Source organism: Mus musculus, chromosome 12 (genome assembly GCF_000001635.26).
Source record: "Mus musculus strain C57BL/6J chromosome 12, GRCm38.p6 C57BL/6J".
Classification (NCBI taxonomy): domain Eukaryota; kingdom Metazoa; phylum Chordata; class Mammalia; order Rodentia; family Muridae; genus Mus; species Mus musculus.
Window position 1 is genome coordinate 100,843,289 of NC_000078.6, and position 15,629 is coordinate 100,858,917.

Sequence of the window (15,629 nt, forward strand, 5' to 3'; positions counted from 1 at the left end):
AAACTCACTCCCTTCCTCCTGCATACGTGAACTCATTCCTGGAGTGAGGTTCAGTCCATTATCATCAAAGTGGGAACATGGCAGCATCCCGGAAGGCATGATGCAGGAGGAACTGAGAGTTCTACATCTTTATCTGAAGGCTGCTAGCAGAATACTGACTTTCAGGCAGCTTGGACTAGGGTATTAAAGCCCACGCCCACAGTGGCACATTTACTCCAACAAGGCCACACCTCCTAACAATGTCACTCCCTGATCCAAGTATATACAAACCGTCACATCCCTAAAGCTGGAGAGAATAAAGCCTTCTGCCACCTCCTGAACCTGCTGCTCTGTGTGTACCTGGCTTTCAAAGGATCACTTTTTTAGGTGTTGTCTGAGACACTGAAAAAAAAAGAAAGAATTAAAAAAAAAAAAAAAGGAAACCATTTCTCAATTAATAGTTGTTCCCTTTCTGGGTCCATGCAAAGTCCATGCATCGATCAATAGATGCTCCTTTTGAATGTTGGCTGACTCTGGCTATTAAACCCAAGAAATGTTACAGTTTCTGAATTTCTGTGAAAAGCAGGATAGCATTTCCTCATCTCACCAGTTGAAGAATGCGCAAGGCATTATGTGAAGTTCTGAGGTAAAGAAACAATGTTCGGATACCCCCTCCCCTGGTGAGAAGCACACAGCTGAAGTACTCAAATATAAATCTATACCAGGGAATGCAGAAGACAGAGGTTCAATCTACTCAGCAGTAAGCACCTAGAGGCCAGGCAGGAGGGCAAAGAGAAGACGCAGTGCCTGGCTCTATGATGCAAACCACTGCTGAGGACTTCTATACCCAGCGCTTCGCTCCACGTGTACCTGCACTCCCCTGATCCATGTTGATACAACCAGACAAGGCGTGGCCATTATTTTATAGCATGAGAGGCATGGGTAGAAAGGCGTAAAGTCACACCTGAGACTCGACTGCATCCTTCATGATGCAGCCACTTCTGAGAACGATGCTAGTGTACAGCTTAGGGCTCTAATCTAGCGGGGAAGTGGAGGGGTTAAGAAAAATATAAATGCTGTGAGAAAACAGAGATTGCATACACAGAGGGTGCCCAGTCTAACATCAGCTACCAGGTCAAGCGAGAGGCTTCATGCGCTGAGAGTTCAGACCGTGCTTTCTGACATCCGTAACTGTGATGGACAGAATCTCTCAGCGCTCATGCTTCAGCTGTGGCTGGACCTTACTTTTTACCGTATACACCTTCCTAAGAGGTGGGGGCGATTGTTTAAATAGAACTCGGTCTACCCATATGCCAGCTCACTCTGACCATGGTGCCAGCATACAGCCTGGCTAATTCTGTTGACAGGGTTGGTACCAGGGTCATCTTTCTAATGTGGACAGAGTGAAAATGGATTGGACTTGACAGGGTGACGTCACAGCCCCTTCTGTTGTGTGTTGCAGAGGCTCCATTGGCTTTCGCCAGCCCTCCAGGCTGCATGGTGATGGTCCCGAAGGACACAGCGTCTTCAGCCAGTTGTCTGACTCCTGAGATGGTTCCAGAAGTCCATGCCATTTCCAAAGACCCTTTGCATTACAGCATAGTGTCAGCCCCTGCTGCTCAAAAGGTCAGAGAGCTAGAGTCCACAATTGCCGTAGACCCAGGTGAGAAACAAGGTATTCAAGGCTGGGGAGCAGTGGGTGGAGTGGAGTTCAGAACCCCATATCCCAGGCAAAAATTCAGGCATGGTAGCATACATCTGAAATCTCAGTATAGGGTGTGTGTGTGTGTGTGTGTGTGTGTGTGTGTGTGTGTGTGTATGTATGTGTGTAGACAGGGAGATCTCCAGTGCTTATTGGCCACCCAGCTTATCCAAATCAATGAGGTCCAGGTTCAGTGAAAGATTTGTCTCAAAAAATAAGAATTGAGAAAGGCAAGATGCCCATTGTCTGAGCTATTCAACAGTACAGTTGTTTAAAATGCTTACACAGGGCCTACAGATGTCTGAGCTGATAAAGGTACTGGCAGCCAAGACTAATAACCAGAGCCCCATCCTCAGGACCCACATACTGAAAGGAGAGGACACTTCTATAAGATGTCCTCTGACTCCATGTGCATAGCATGACATGTGTGAGCTCTCACACACACATACATGTACATTTTTAAACTTATATATACATGTATATATATGTGGTGTGTGTGTGTGTATGTATGTGTGTGTATATATATACATGTATATACACACACATATATACATTTTTAAACCTATATATGTATATTATGTGCATGTATATATGTGTATATGTATATATGTATGCATATATATGTGTATACACACACACACATACATATATATGCATGTTTTTAACAGTGTGCATCAGGATTCAGGAGAAGACATAAGACTACTTTTTATCTGGGGATCCCAGTGTTGGGGCCAGGCAGCTACCTTGTCACAGCAGCGTATAGCCTGACTGTATACTGTATACTGCATCTCAGGGAAATAACTGCCCCTCTACAGCTTGTAAGCCATCAGCTTTCTAAGCATGGGACAAGGCTGGTAGGACCTTCCAGGGAGCTTGCTGATTCTACTTAGGAGGTCTACCGTGAGCTGGTTGAAAGCTTTTCCCTTCTGCATTGGTAGGCATTTGGGAGAATAGGTTTTAATGCCATGTAGCCAGCAGAGGACGCTAGATCACCCACTATTCTGCATATTACAATTAGTGCTATGGCCCATTCTCATGAGACAATTGCTGTGTGGCTTTACCTCAGTTTCCTGATCAGGGTAATAAGACTACTGACAGTTACACCTCCCTGCCAGGGTTGTGCTAAATAGCAAGAACATTAGTTATGCTACAGTTACTCCTGCTGGGCATAATCAGTAAATGCATGTTCCATCTGATCTTAGTAAATGCTCTGCTGTCTCTATGAGACAATTTTTTGTTAACTTCATTTAGTAAAAGAAACCAAAACATATAAAGTTAAAAATACCCAGTAGGTACTCCTGGGAAGTGAAAATACACAGTAGGTACTCCTGGGAAGTAAAAATACCCAGCAGGTACTCCTGGGAAGTGAAAATACACAGTAGGTATTCCTGGGAAGTGAAAATACACAGTAGGTACTCCTGGGAAGTGAAAATACACAGTAGCTGGTTGTGGAAGATGTTGAGCCCTTGTCAGCTGACTCTGTTGGCCATGGTTTATGCATGCGGTATATATTAGAATCTGAAATATAAGTTGTGTGTTATTTTCTTGCCTGGCCAGTTAAAAAGTTCTCTAGCATTCCTTAGCTCATAGCCCACTCCCCCTGTATCTTCTTATGAGATGTGTTCCTAAAACTGGAGGGCAGACATACCTCAAATATCTGGCAATTTCTGGGAGTTATGGCCTCTCCCAATGCCCCAATAATTGGCATTTTCCCAGGCAAGGATGTTAGGATCAATGGGTGAACCCAGGGGGCACAGAGGGCAGAGCCAGCCTGGGGAGGAGACTCCCGGGAACAAGCCAGAGCTGCCTCTGAAGAGAGCAGTGCCTCACAGTACTGGAAAACTGATCCCATGGCAGTCCAGTGACCTCTGAGAGTCCTATGAAGCCTGCTGGCCAGACAGAAGACTCAAGGGAGCACACCTCACTTAGAAATGGCTGCTTCTGCACCCTGAGGCTGTAGACACTAACAGTCACTAAGCTCCCTGATAAGCTACCAGACATGGCTTTTTCTTGGTTCGTTGACTCCTTCATTCATTCCTTGTGTGGAGACTAAGGTTTTATTGACACATAAACACACAGGAAACTCATCATGCATGCCTACCACGGGAACACCCTGAGGTTATGTCATGCCAGGTGTACATAGAGTCTTACATGGTGTGCCATATTCATACCTGGGCAATCAAAACAAGTGTTCCAGGGCTAGTGAGATGGTTCTGTGGATAAGGACAAGTTGTCAGCAAGCTGATGACCTGATTGACGTGGTAGGAAAGAAACAATTCCTGCAAGTTGCCCTCTGATCTCTGACACATAAGTAGAGCACACATAGGCGTGCGCGCATGCACGCACACACGCACGCACACACACACACAGAGACACCTTTAAAAATGTAGTTTTAAAAAAGAGTTCTTCCTCACTTTCCTGGGTAGATATTTCTTTTTTTTTTCTATGATAGTTTCTTCCTCCCATACAGCCTTACCCAAGCTGACAGCTCCCCCATTTAACATAGCGTCATGAGGAAAGATGAATTATTAACTCTGTAATTAGCTTTAAGTTTAAAAGAAGGAGCCGACAGCAGATTTACGGTTGCTTTGGTAAGGATGAGCAGAGAGGTCAGACACAACGCCTGCCTCCCATCGGCGCTCTTGCAGATTGGTGCGGGGCTTGAAGCCTGAGTCCCAGAGGAGGCAGATTGATGACTGTCTGATGTGCTGAGTCCGTCTAGGAAAAACCATCTTTAATCCGCAAGAACAATAGATGGTTTTGATTCCCACTCAAATAAGCAGATATGATTAATGGTGGTGTGCGGCATGTTAGGCACTATTTACTGAGCTTATTAATAGAGGCACTCAGTCATCTTTAAGAGGACATTGACTTGCATATGATATGTCTGGAGGACATGGAGGATGCAAAATTTATAGTAATGGTTTTTGCCCTGGTAATAAAATCATCATCCATATACACAGCCTTCAGTTGCCCCAAGTCTCCCCCCTCACCCTCTCTTTAATATATTACTCATCAGATTCCATGAACCATGTTACATCCAATTTTATTGTACAAAATGATGTTATTCTTCTCCTTTCTTGTCATCACTATTTCATGTTCATTGTACGAACATCAGAAAATACACAAAAGTAGCCAGGGTGGTGGTGCATGCCTCTGACCCCTGCATTTAAGAGGCTGAGACAGGGGGACCATTAATGCAAGACTGGGACTTGACCCAGTCTCAAAAATGAATCTAATAATTAATAAAACTAAGTCTTAGGAAGGAAAATGTGTGAAAATAAATAAGCCATAAGAATTACCCGAATCCCGGAGCCTGAGGTGTTGGCTCAGTTAGTTAAGTCCTTGCCAGGTCGGCAGCAGGAGGAGCTGGGTTCAGTCCCCAGCACACACAAGAAGCATGGCACAGCAGTGTGTGCCTGGGACTCCAGGACTAAGAAGGCACACAAGGGATCCTTGAGACGTTCTGGCCATTCAGCCGAGCCCAGCCAAATCAGTGAGCTCTGGGTTCAGCGAGAGACCCTGCCCCCAAAACCAAAACCAAAACCAAAACCAAAACAAAAAACTTTTAAATTTAAATTAATTGGAGAAAGCAACCAAAGACTCATGACCTCAGTCTCTGGCTTCCATGTGCACATTCACACAGACACATGCGCGAGAACACATACCATCACATACACCTATCCACACACTTTTTAAAACTACCAGAATCCGTTACAATCAATAAATTATCGATAGGCTTGTGTTTACCTTTAAAGTCTTTCTTTTAGCTCAAATCTTTGCATACAGGAACTCCACCATGATAGTATTTTGAGACTTTTAAAAATAACTGTAATTACTTTCCATACCGTGAAATAATTTTTTCACGACATCTACACACTGTTTATTTGTTTGAGACAGAGTCTCACTTTTTAGCCTGAGCTAGCCTTGAACTCCCTGCAATCCTCCTGCCTCAGTCTCCCCAGAGGAGAGCTGGATCCCAGGAATGAGTCACTCAGTTGACAGCATCCTTTTTAAAGGATCCATTGTGCGAACGTGCCACCGTTTGACTAATTATCCATCACTGGTACCTTAAACAATGCCACAGTTAACCCCCTTCTCACTGAATTTTACACATACCTACGACTACTTTATTTGGGATGCCAGACACCACATGGAAGAGGGAAAAAATCACCTTCCAGGCCCCAACTTCCAGCTCCTACTCCAGCAACCAGAAGGTGGGAATCTCTGTCCCCAGAGACGTCTTCCACCCAGGCTACCCTCCCTGTTATCCATGTAGAAGAAGCAAAGATAGGACTAACGACACACAGCTATCATGAGCCAGGTCCTGTATGGATTTACTCTCAGTCTAGAGCAGTTACTCCATAGTAGGGATCCAAAGCCAGCATTCTTCATGCTCTCTGTGACCCTCAACTGCAAGTCAACATCCCTTTAGCCTGCTCTAAAGGCAGCTCGGCTAGAGACACACTCTGCCTCTGTATGGCACTTGTGTAGAAGAGACCTGATGGTAGACAGAGGCATGCTGGTATGAAGAGTCAGGAAGTGGTGTTGCTCAGCTGGCCCGGCTGGGCAACCTTAGCACTAACTACTGTCCCTCATCTGTGTTCCCTGGGACTAACTGGGTTCCTCTACAGATAGCTCCCCACTTGCTCAACTTCTCCACTAGAGGGCAGTCAATACCTGACTCTATTATTGGAGGCACAGTTCAGAGGTGCAATGTAGTTGACACCCTAATAGGCAACTCTCCCTGTAACAGCATCCTGAATGACTTGAGAGTGTTCTGGGTCAACAGGGAGGGACTCTGCTTTACCCAGACACTTGGGGTCCCAGCAGCTCTGCCATCAGACCTGCTGTAGCTATCAATCAACATTTCGGACAAAAAGAGGGTAGGTGTGTTTGGAGAGGCACAGGAAAGGACAGGGCTAGGCTCAGCAGGGCACCCATCACTTCCTTATGTACCTTGAGACCAAACCAGTCTTGTGGCTAAGAGAGGGGTGGGAGTCAGAGGGACAAGAATGCATATGAACAGGTCAGACTGCCACACTCCTCCACGTGACTTCTGGACCAAAACCAACCGGAACTATCAGTGTATCCACCTTAAACACCATCACCTAGATATGTTACTTTATTTTTGTAATTTTAGGGAACCGAGGAATCGGGCACCTACTACTTAAAGATGAGCTACTGCAAGCTGCTTTGTCACTGTCTCATGCCCGCTCCGTACTCGTCACCACTGGATTCCCAACACATTTCAATCATGAGCCCCCAGAAGAGACAGATGGCCCACCAGGAGCCATCGCCTTAGCTGCCTTCCTACAGGCTCTGGGGAAGGAGACCGCCATGGTAGTAGACCAGAGAGCCTTGAACTTGCATATGAGGATTGTTGAAGACGCCATTAGGCAAGGTGAGCAGTGAGGTGGGGTCAAGCCATTTCCCCAAGCAGGTCTTCGTGGGCAGAGACTGGAAGAAAGCAATGTGCCAACCTTCAGCCAGGTACACAGCTCCAGGATGTGTCCTTGTAACAGGGTGCTTTATCTCCAAGCCTAGAACAACTTTGTTATAAGCAACAAGAGGTTCATTTTATAGAAAAAGATGTTGAGGTTTCAGAAAGCCCAAGTGATCTAATCAATCACGGTTGTCCACACGGTGACCATTTCCCCAACCACCTCCACCAGTCAGTGCACTGGAGGTCCAAAGCCATGTGAACCCAAGCCAGAACCCCATGCCATAAATCTTAGTGAACACTCAAAAATACACACACACACACACACACACACACACACACACACACACACACACTCCTCACTTTCCCTATCCCTTCCCTCAGCTTCCTGGCTCTGTCTCCCAGGAAACCACCTGCAGGGCAACCAGAATGTTTAAGGATAGAGGCAGGTTGTTTGTTCTGTGGAAAAGGAGGCTGAGACCAGTTACATGTGACCTCTATGGGGGAAGCTCTCGGAAGACCACTGTGGGGATGACAGGGATGAAGCTAGGGTTTCACCTTGGGTTCCCTCACAAAAAGAAAGGAGAGGAGGCACCAAGGAATACTAGACAGATCAGCAAGTGAGGCCAGAAAACTGCCGGACACGTGACTGTGTCAAGCTCTGCTCCAGGGCCAACAGAAGGTTCCACCTGACTCTCCTCTGTGGCTATGTTTAGCAGAATCCTTTCTCCCCTCTCATGGGCAGGAGCCCAGCAAGGATTGTACTCCATAGCTCTGAGGAGGGAGCCACATCTCTCTGACCCTCCGTGACAGGGGTTTCTGACCCTCCTTGACAGGGGCTTTGTGTGTCCTTTCTCAGATATGTGCCTCATGTTGCCTGGCTGGGCTCCCTGGTACCCATTCCCCTGACTAGCATCTGACACAGTGCAGCCAGGGGGGGTGAAGGTTGGCTTCACTCAGCACCCACTTTCACCAGACCCCAGCCAGGAAATTGACAGACCATCATGGTGCCACCCCAGCAATGTGACTAGGTGGCCATTACTCTACAGAGGAGGCGCTCAGGATGCTCATGTGGTTTGTTCACGGTCACATACCTCTAAGCCCTGAGTCCAGGGATACTGCCCAGGGTGCCCTGTTGGCCATCTTTCCTTCTCCTTGAAGATTTGCCCTGAGCCTGTGAAAAAGCCACGATTCTTCCCCTAACTGCTAAGAGATAGATGAATGAAAACCAGATGATTTTCATTTGGGGAGATATGTATATTATTTTCCACATAATCTACAATAATGTGTGTTATTTGTGATCACAAAATGTTTTTTGACAATCAATTTCACTTTGTAATCACTATCATACAAGTACCAACCTACCGTTGGTGGCCTTAATTGCAACCAGGGGATCCTGAGAGGAGAAGTAGGGCAGAAAGACCAGGAGCAAAAGAGACTCACAGGCAGCTGTGAGCATAGCACAGTGCGAACTGACTCTCAAGGAGACAGCTCAGCTTGTTTAATAGGGGGTGGGGGGAGAACAGAGGCTACTTAAACCTTTGGAGGTGGGACAAGGCTTTAGGGTGAGTGTATATTGTTGGCCCAGGCCAGGGTGCTGGGGATGCTTCATTTGCATAAAGAAGAATTCCAGGTGCTGCTGGACATGACCTTATAAGGGAAGAGAAAGTTTAACCTGGCTTGAGGGCTATGTGACCTCTTGGGGGAGGGAGAGGGGGGGGGTGCAGGACTACATGTGCCAGGTCATGCAGGCCCAGGGTGGAGTGGGGAAGCAATCCAAGTCCTGCCCATGTCAGAATGAGATTTCTAGGGTTTGGACATGCCTCAACCTCACTCTTGCTTGGAGCCTGCTATGCCCGTCCCATGACTCCCTAGCCCCACACTAACCCAAGTCTCTGGAACTCTGCCTCAGTTGTTATTGCTCTCCCCTGAAGGAATGTTTGTCTGGAGAGGGAACTAGTAAGATCTGGGAGTAGGAATTCAATGGCTGGTTTTAAAATGTCAACTTGCTACAACCTACAGTCACCTGACAAAGGAGTCTCAGTTGAGGGCTTATTTAGATCAAGTTGGCTTCTGGACATGTCTGTGTGGGGCTGTGGGCACAACCATGCCCTGGGTAGGGGCTCCTGGATAGTATAAAAGAGGAAGAAGCTAGCAGCAAGCAGGCGGTGTGTGGCATTCATTTCTCTCTGCTCTTGACCATGGTTGTAACGTAATTGCTCAAGGTTCTGCCTCAACTTCCCTTCAGCGATGGACTGCAGATTAGAGTTGTAAGTTAATTAACTCTTTCTTCCCCTAAATTGCTTTCAGTAAGGGCATTTTATCACAGTAACAAAAATTAAGACAGAAGTGGAGCTGTGGTACCAACACAGGTACTGTATCTGACTCTGATCAACTTCCCTGGTGTCTGAGCATCCGTTTCTCCTTCTATAAAGTGAAACAATGTAACAATCACTTTATGGAACATGGTTATGAAATGTAAATGAGAACATACATGTCAAGTGCAGGGCCACCTGTCACCCAGGCATCTACACAGTGCACAGTTCTGCTGGCAGTGGGCCAGAACAGACCGTCTAACATACAGCATATCCCCAGGTCTATACTGATCCAGCTCAACCCCCTATCCCCTGCCAACTCTGTAGTTCAGTCAGAACTAGAAGTAAACTTATGCTTTGCTGAATTCTATCAAAGCATATTGAAGGACACTACTCAGTAATGTTATAGTACTGTCTAAAGATACTTCTCAAAAGCCCACCACAGCCCCAGTACTGATGTGGCTACCCATTGTCTTTATTCTCAAGGAGTTCTAAAGACACCGATTCCCATATTAACTTACCAAGGAAGATCCATGGAAGATGCTCGGGCATTTTTGTGCAAAGATGGGGACCCTAAGTCTCCTAGGTATGTATATGGTACCCCAGATGGAGTGCATGTTACTTGGGAAGACCACATCCTTGTAACCTTGCTGACAAAGTTTTTGAATACCTCATCCTATGAAAGAAAAGGCATGAGGCTGGGGATATTGGGGTCTGCTTAGAGCCCCATAGAGCATGTCTGGAAATAGATTCATGCCAGCAGGGAAAGATGGCCCCCATATCTGACAAAATAAGAAACGAAGTTAGCAGTTGCTCAACAAAGAGATCTTGCAGTAATCAAACCATTTCAACTGGGGGGTGGGGGTAGCCAAAACGTTCAGAAAACAAAACAGAAATAGCATTGTTCAGCTTGTATAGTAATGAAAAGTGCTCTCCTGAAAAACTCCCCTCCCCTCCTTCTTCCTACTTTATGTGTGTGTGTGTGTGTGTGTGTGTGTGTGTGTGTGTTTATTGCTGTGTGTTGTGGTCAAGCATTTTGAGAACCCCTTGTTTGTCATTAGTTTCAGATTTAATAACTTACACAGTGCTTTGTACACTTTTTAAACCTACAATAACACAATGTGTATTGCAGATCAGTATATGCATTTAAAAAGCAATACGGACTCTCAGTGTTACAGGACTCAGACGGGCTCTATATGCAATGCACTCCGGTGCTTTCTGTTGTGTGTGTGTTTTGTTTTGTTTTTACTACAAATGTTGCCTGTTCTAAGTAGTGCTGCTCAGAACAAGGGCAGACAAACATCTCTTTAGGTTCCTGGTTTCAGCTCTTTCCAGTATGTACATTGAATCTGAATTTCTGGATCATATGAGAAGTCTGTTTTTAACATTTTGAAGAATAGCTATATATACTATTTCATCATCAAGTTGAGATTTTGAAGAACTCCATTGTGGGTACATTTAGAGATGTGAAAGTCCCTAGTTTTATGTTCTCACTTTGGATTACCAAAACAACAGGGCTAACAGGGCTAGAGAGATGGTTTTGTGGTTAAGAGTATTTGCTACTCTTGCAAAGGACCTGGGTTCAGCTCCCAGCACCCACAACTGCCTGTAACTCAAGTCCTAGGGCAGTTGTTCTCAACCTGTGGGCCATGACCCCTTTGGGGGGGTCACATATAATAAGATATCCTGTATATCAGATGTTTACATTATGATTCATAGCATAGCAAAATTGCAGTTATGAAGTAGCAAATAATTTTATGGTTGGGGGTCATCACAACATGAGGAAATGTATTAAAGGGTCGCGGCATTAGGAAGGTTGAGGACCTTCCTGTCCCAGGGGATCTGATACCCTCTCTGTCCTCCACAGGCACTTCATACACATGATGCACATACAGACAAGCAGGCACATGCACAGAAATAAAAGTGAAGATTAAAACACTTCTGCTAATAAAGATACCAACAGCAGGCCTGATACTTACTGAGCTCTAAGTAGCTGTGGATTCCATGATAAACACTTCCTTAACCCTGCTATAGATGTCCTCCAGATGTGTGATGCCCCACAGATGCATGATCCCAGCATATGTGTGATGTCCTGCAGATGTGTGATGCCCTGCAGATGAGTGATGTCCTGCAGATGCATGATGCCCTCCAGATGTGTGATTCTTGCAGATGTGTGATGTCCTGAGAATGTGTGATCCCTGCAGATGTGTGATCCCTGAAGATACATAATGGCTGCAGATGGAAAACATGATGTGTGGAGAGGTGATGTGTGGTTTGGAACACCAAATAACTCAGTCGAGGCCGGTGAGGGGAAGACCCAGAGCGCACCCTACGTGGCAGGACTCTACAACCACTTGACCACTGTGTCACCTGTGCCCTTATTTCTCTACCTCTTTGTCTCCTAAGGAATCCATGTTATGTTCCATTCATTCGTTCCTCTTTCAAATTAATTCCTAATTGTTTGATGTATGTGATGTGAATGAGAGGTCGCAAAGCAGGACAATGGGCCATAGCAGCCACACTCAGTTCCTCTCTGAATGGCCACTCTGTTGGATGAGGGACATTGGATGGAGCATTAGTGACATCTCCCAGACACCCAGGTACCCTGACCTTTCAGCTGCTGACACTATTGGATTGCAGAAGCCCAGAGTGGCTGTTTGTTGGACGATTGTTAGATAGGATAGAAAAATGGAGAACATTAAGGGGGCACGACAAAGGAAAATAGCCCTTATTCCAGAGACTCCCAGAGAGAAACTGAACACAACTATAAAGCCCAATTAGGCATATGTGGGGCTGGAGAGAGCACCTGCTCTCTCCAAATTTGGTTCCTAGCACCCACAGCAGGTTCCAACCTCCACATCATTTACACACACTCAGCCATGCCCACTAGTAATAGTAAGACATGTTTAACAAGTGATAAAAGTGCCAAGTCATCCTTAGCTACAGAGCATGTGAAAGGCTGGTCTGGGTCATCCTTAGCTACAGAGCATGTGAGAGGCTGGTCTGAGTCATCCTTAGCTACAGAGCATGTGAGAGGCTGGCCTGGGTCATCCTTAGCTACAGAGCATGTGAGAGGCTGGCCTGGGTCATCCTTAGCTACAGAGCATATGAGATACTGGTCAGGGTCATCCTTAGCTACAGAGCATGTGAGAGGCTGGCCTGGGTCATCCTTAACTACAGAGCATATGAGAGGCTGGCCTGGGTCATCCTTAGCTACAGAGCATGTGAGAGGCTGGCCTGGGTCATCCTTAGCTACAGAGCATGTGAGAGGCTGGCCTGGGTCATCCTTAGCTACATAGTACATCAGAGGTTATCCTGGACTACAAGAGACCCAGTCTCAAGGAAGAACAACAGAATCAAAACCAGCAGCAGAAGGCTGTATTTACTCAGGGCCAGGATGTTTGTGAACTTGACTTAAACTCTATTAGCAATTGCTCCCCAATTCATCCAGGCAGTATACCTTATAGAAACTATCTTATCATTTACAAAAGGAATATTTTAAAAATAAGTGAACCAGCTCACATATTTTACTTAACTTTTAAGTTTTGCTTAATCTCTAAGCCTTATTATAAATTGTACCCTTTGAGCTATGTAACTTGGCCACAAAACTATCTATCTATCTATCATCTATCTATCTATCTATCTATCTATCTATCTATCTATCTATCTATCTATCACATATATTGCCACTAAAAGCACCTGAGTGTTCTCTCCCTCTTGAGAAGCCCACACCCATGTCTACAGTGTGTGCTGTCCTTTTCTGGTCTATGTGTGTGGCAGGAAGTGGGGAGGAAAGGTGGGGGAGGGAGGGATACAAATCACCCCTACTTAAATCTGAAGTGTGTACTATCTCCTGTCTCTCAATAGACTTGCTAATTCGGCTTCTCTCTTGACTTGTTCTGAAATTCTTTTTGCAATGTCATCAGCATAGTGAAGCATCCTGCTTTACCTGAGTGGAGGTCGCAGGAACTCCCCAAGCTCTGGCATCAGACCTGGGCTATGTCTTCCTACCAACAATGTAGTGAATCAGTACCCTGTGTTGGCTCTTGCACAAAGTAGGTCCTCACTCAATCAAGCTCATAGGCTTATGGGAAGTTAAGACACCAAGGGTCATTCACAGAGACACACAAGCTTAGAGCCAGGGAAGCTGCCATTTTTCCCTAAGAAGACTTACCGCCATTGCTTCCGGGCAGATTTGACCATCTGGTGGCCATAGAGCGTGCGGGAAGGGCTGCTGATGGCAATTACTACAACGCGAGGAAGATGAACATCAAACACTTAGTTGACCCCATTGATGACATTTTCCTTGCTGCACAAAAGATTCCTGGCATCTCATCAACTGGTAAGTGAGGGCACTGAGAATTCAACATGAACGCATTGCTAAGCATCTCTCATTGACCGTCGAGCACAGGCCAGGAAAGGGTTATGTGGTCACTGTTGCTTTCTGCCCATCTCCAAACCGGGATTTATTTATTTCAGCCAGTCTAGACACGAATGACACAATTCTTAAGAAATGCAACAGTCCCTTATGAGAAAGAGAAGCAACACGCATAGAACATACTCGATTTGCCCAACTCAGAAGTAATTAGCTCATCATGAAATATTAACAATCATGAAATTGAGGCATGGCGCATCATTGTGACCAGACAGGCTGGACTTTGTCGTGTGTCACCTGAAGAAATGCTTCACTTTTTGAGTCTATTAAGCACGGGATAAGCAGATTGCTTTTGTTAATAGTGTAGTGTAATAAATAGATTTTTGTACTGAACCTTCATACTTTTTTCCAAGAACTTCACAACCACTACATTTTCTATCCTACTCAAAAACATTATGAGGTAGAAAAAAAGTAGATGAGAAAATGAGGCCTAGGGAGGTTGAAGCTGACTAGTTAATTAGAATTGCCAGCAGGATCCTGAGAAAAGTGCAGCCACCCAGTCCATACTGTTAAAAAATCACCTTGCTGTTATGACTGAGCCAGTCCCCCAAGGACACCAGCTCTTCCTGTCAGGAGAGTTGGGCAGGACTCAGCTAATGAAAGCCTGTCTGTCCTTCTGTTATTCTTCAAGCCTTGAGTGTTTCCCAGACCCATTAGTCCCCTCTGACTTTTGAGGTTTTGAGGAGTGAATGAAAACCTTCTGGGATGATTAGAAAGTTTCTGCAAAGCCCCAGACTTTCCCAGAAGAGGCTTCGGGTGGGGCACACGCAGTGTGCAGTGTGGTCTGCTTGGTTGGTTTCTCACTTCCTGTCACGCTGGGCTGGGCAGGTAAAGGACTCAAGGCCTTCAGGAGGCGTCACCAGCACTGGAGAGGGAGAGTCTGAGTCCAAAGGAGCAATTAGCAGGCAGAGCCTGGGAACCTTTGGGAGCATGCGCACTGGCTCTCCTTGGCATCTAACTACTCCTTACGCGTCCAGGTGGCTGTATTATTTTTGTCATCCAAAACAAGCTGTCACAAATTTAGAAGCTGTTCAGAGAAAAATGGTCAGAGTGGAAACAGAAAATAAAAAAATCCCTGGTGTCAATAGAAGGTGTTCCGTCACTCACAGTAGTCCGAGTCTTTTGGCTCAGTCTGATCACCAGCACTGGAAGTGGTCTGGTTCCCTCTCTCCATCAGCTCCTGATGAATGCTAGTCTCTGTCCAGCACAGTGGTTCTCCACCTTCCTAATGCTGGGGCCCTTTAATACCTCACGCTGTGGTCACCCTCCCAACCATAAAATTATTTTGTTGCTACTTCATAATTGTAATTTTGCTACTGATATGAATTGTAATTTAAAATCTGATATGCAGCCCCAAAGGGGTTGCTACCCACAGGTCGAGAGCCACTGCTCTTGCAGAATTCTTCTATGTATTATAAGCTCTTGTGGAAGAAACAGTAATACCAAGTTCTATGGTCCAGGAAGGTCTAGTTTTCTGACCTTGAGGTGCTGGGACATGCCCTTGCATTAAAACTTATTAAGACCATCCTCATTATGCCGTACAGGATGGTGCCCAACTCCTGAGCTATAGCAGTCCTCCCATCTCACTCTCCAGAGCAGCTGTGACTGGACCCCTGTCATCCCTAGCTTACCTGACTGTGTAGTACACAGCATTGTGTGTTCTTGGTAGGATGTCTCAGATATTAACTAGAAACCCCTTTGGTTTAGGTTTAAAAGAACAACATACATATTTTTAACATTCTTTAAGCAGAAGTC

At 45.7% G+C, this 15,629-nt stretch overlaps 1 protein-coding gene across 7 annotated transcripts in view; it reads left to right on the top strand.

Annotated features, from left to right (window-relative positions):
* Dglucy (D-glutamate cyclase) overlaps nt 1–15,629 on the top strand; it is a 93,554-nt gene that overhangs the window by 64,232 nt on the left and 13,693 nt on the right. For all 7 annotated transcript variants that reach the window (NM_001361017.1, NM_001361020.1, NM_145448.5 and 4 more), the window contains 4 exons: nt 1,442–1,642; nt 6,825–7,085; nt 9,926–10,025; nt 13,633–13,781. In NM_001361017.1, the coding sequence (NP_001347946.1) occupies nt 1,442–1,642; nt 6,825–7,085; nt 9,926–10,025; nt 13,633–13,781 (711 nt within the window). The remainder of the gene's footprint in view (nt 1–1,441; nt 1,643–6,824; nt 7,086–9,925; nt 10,026–13,632; nt 13,782–15,629) is intronic.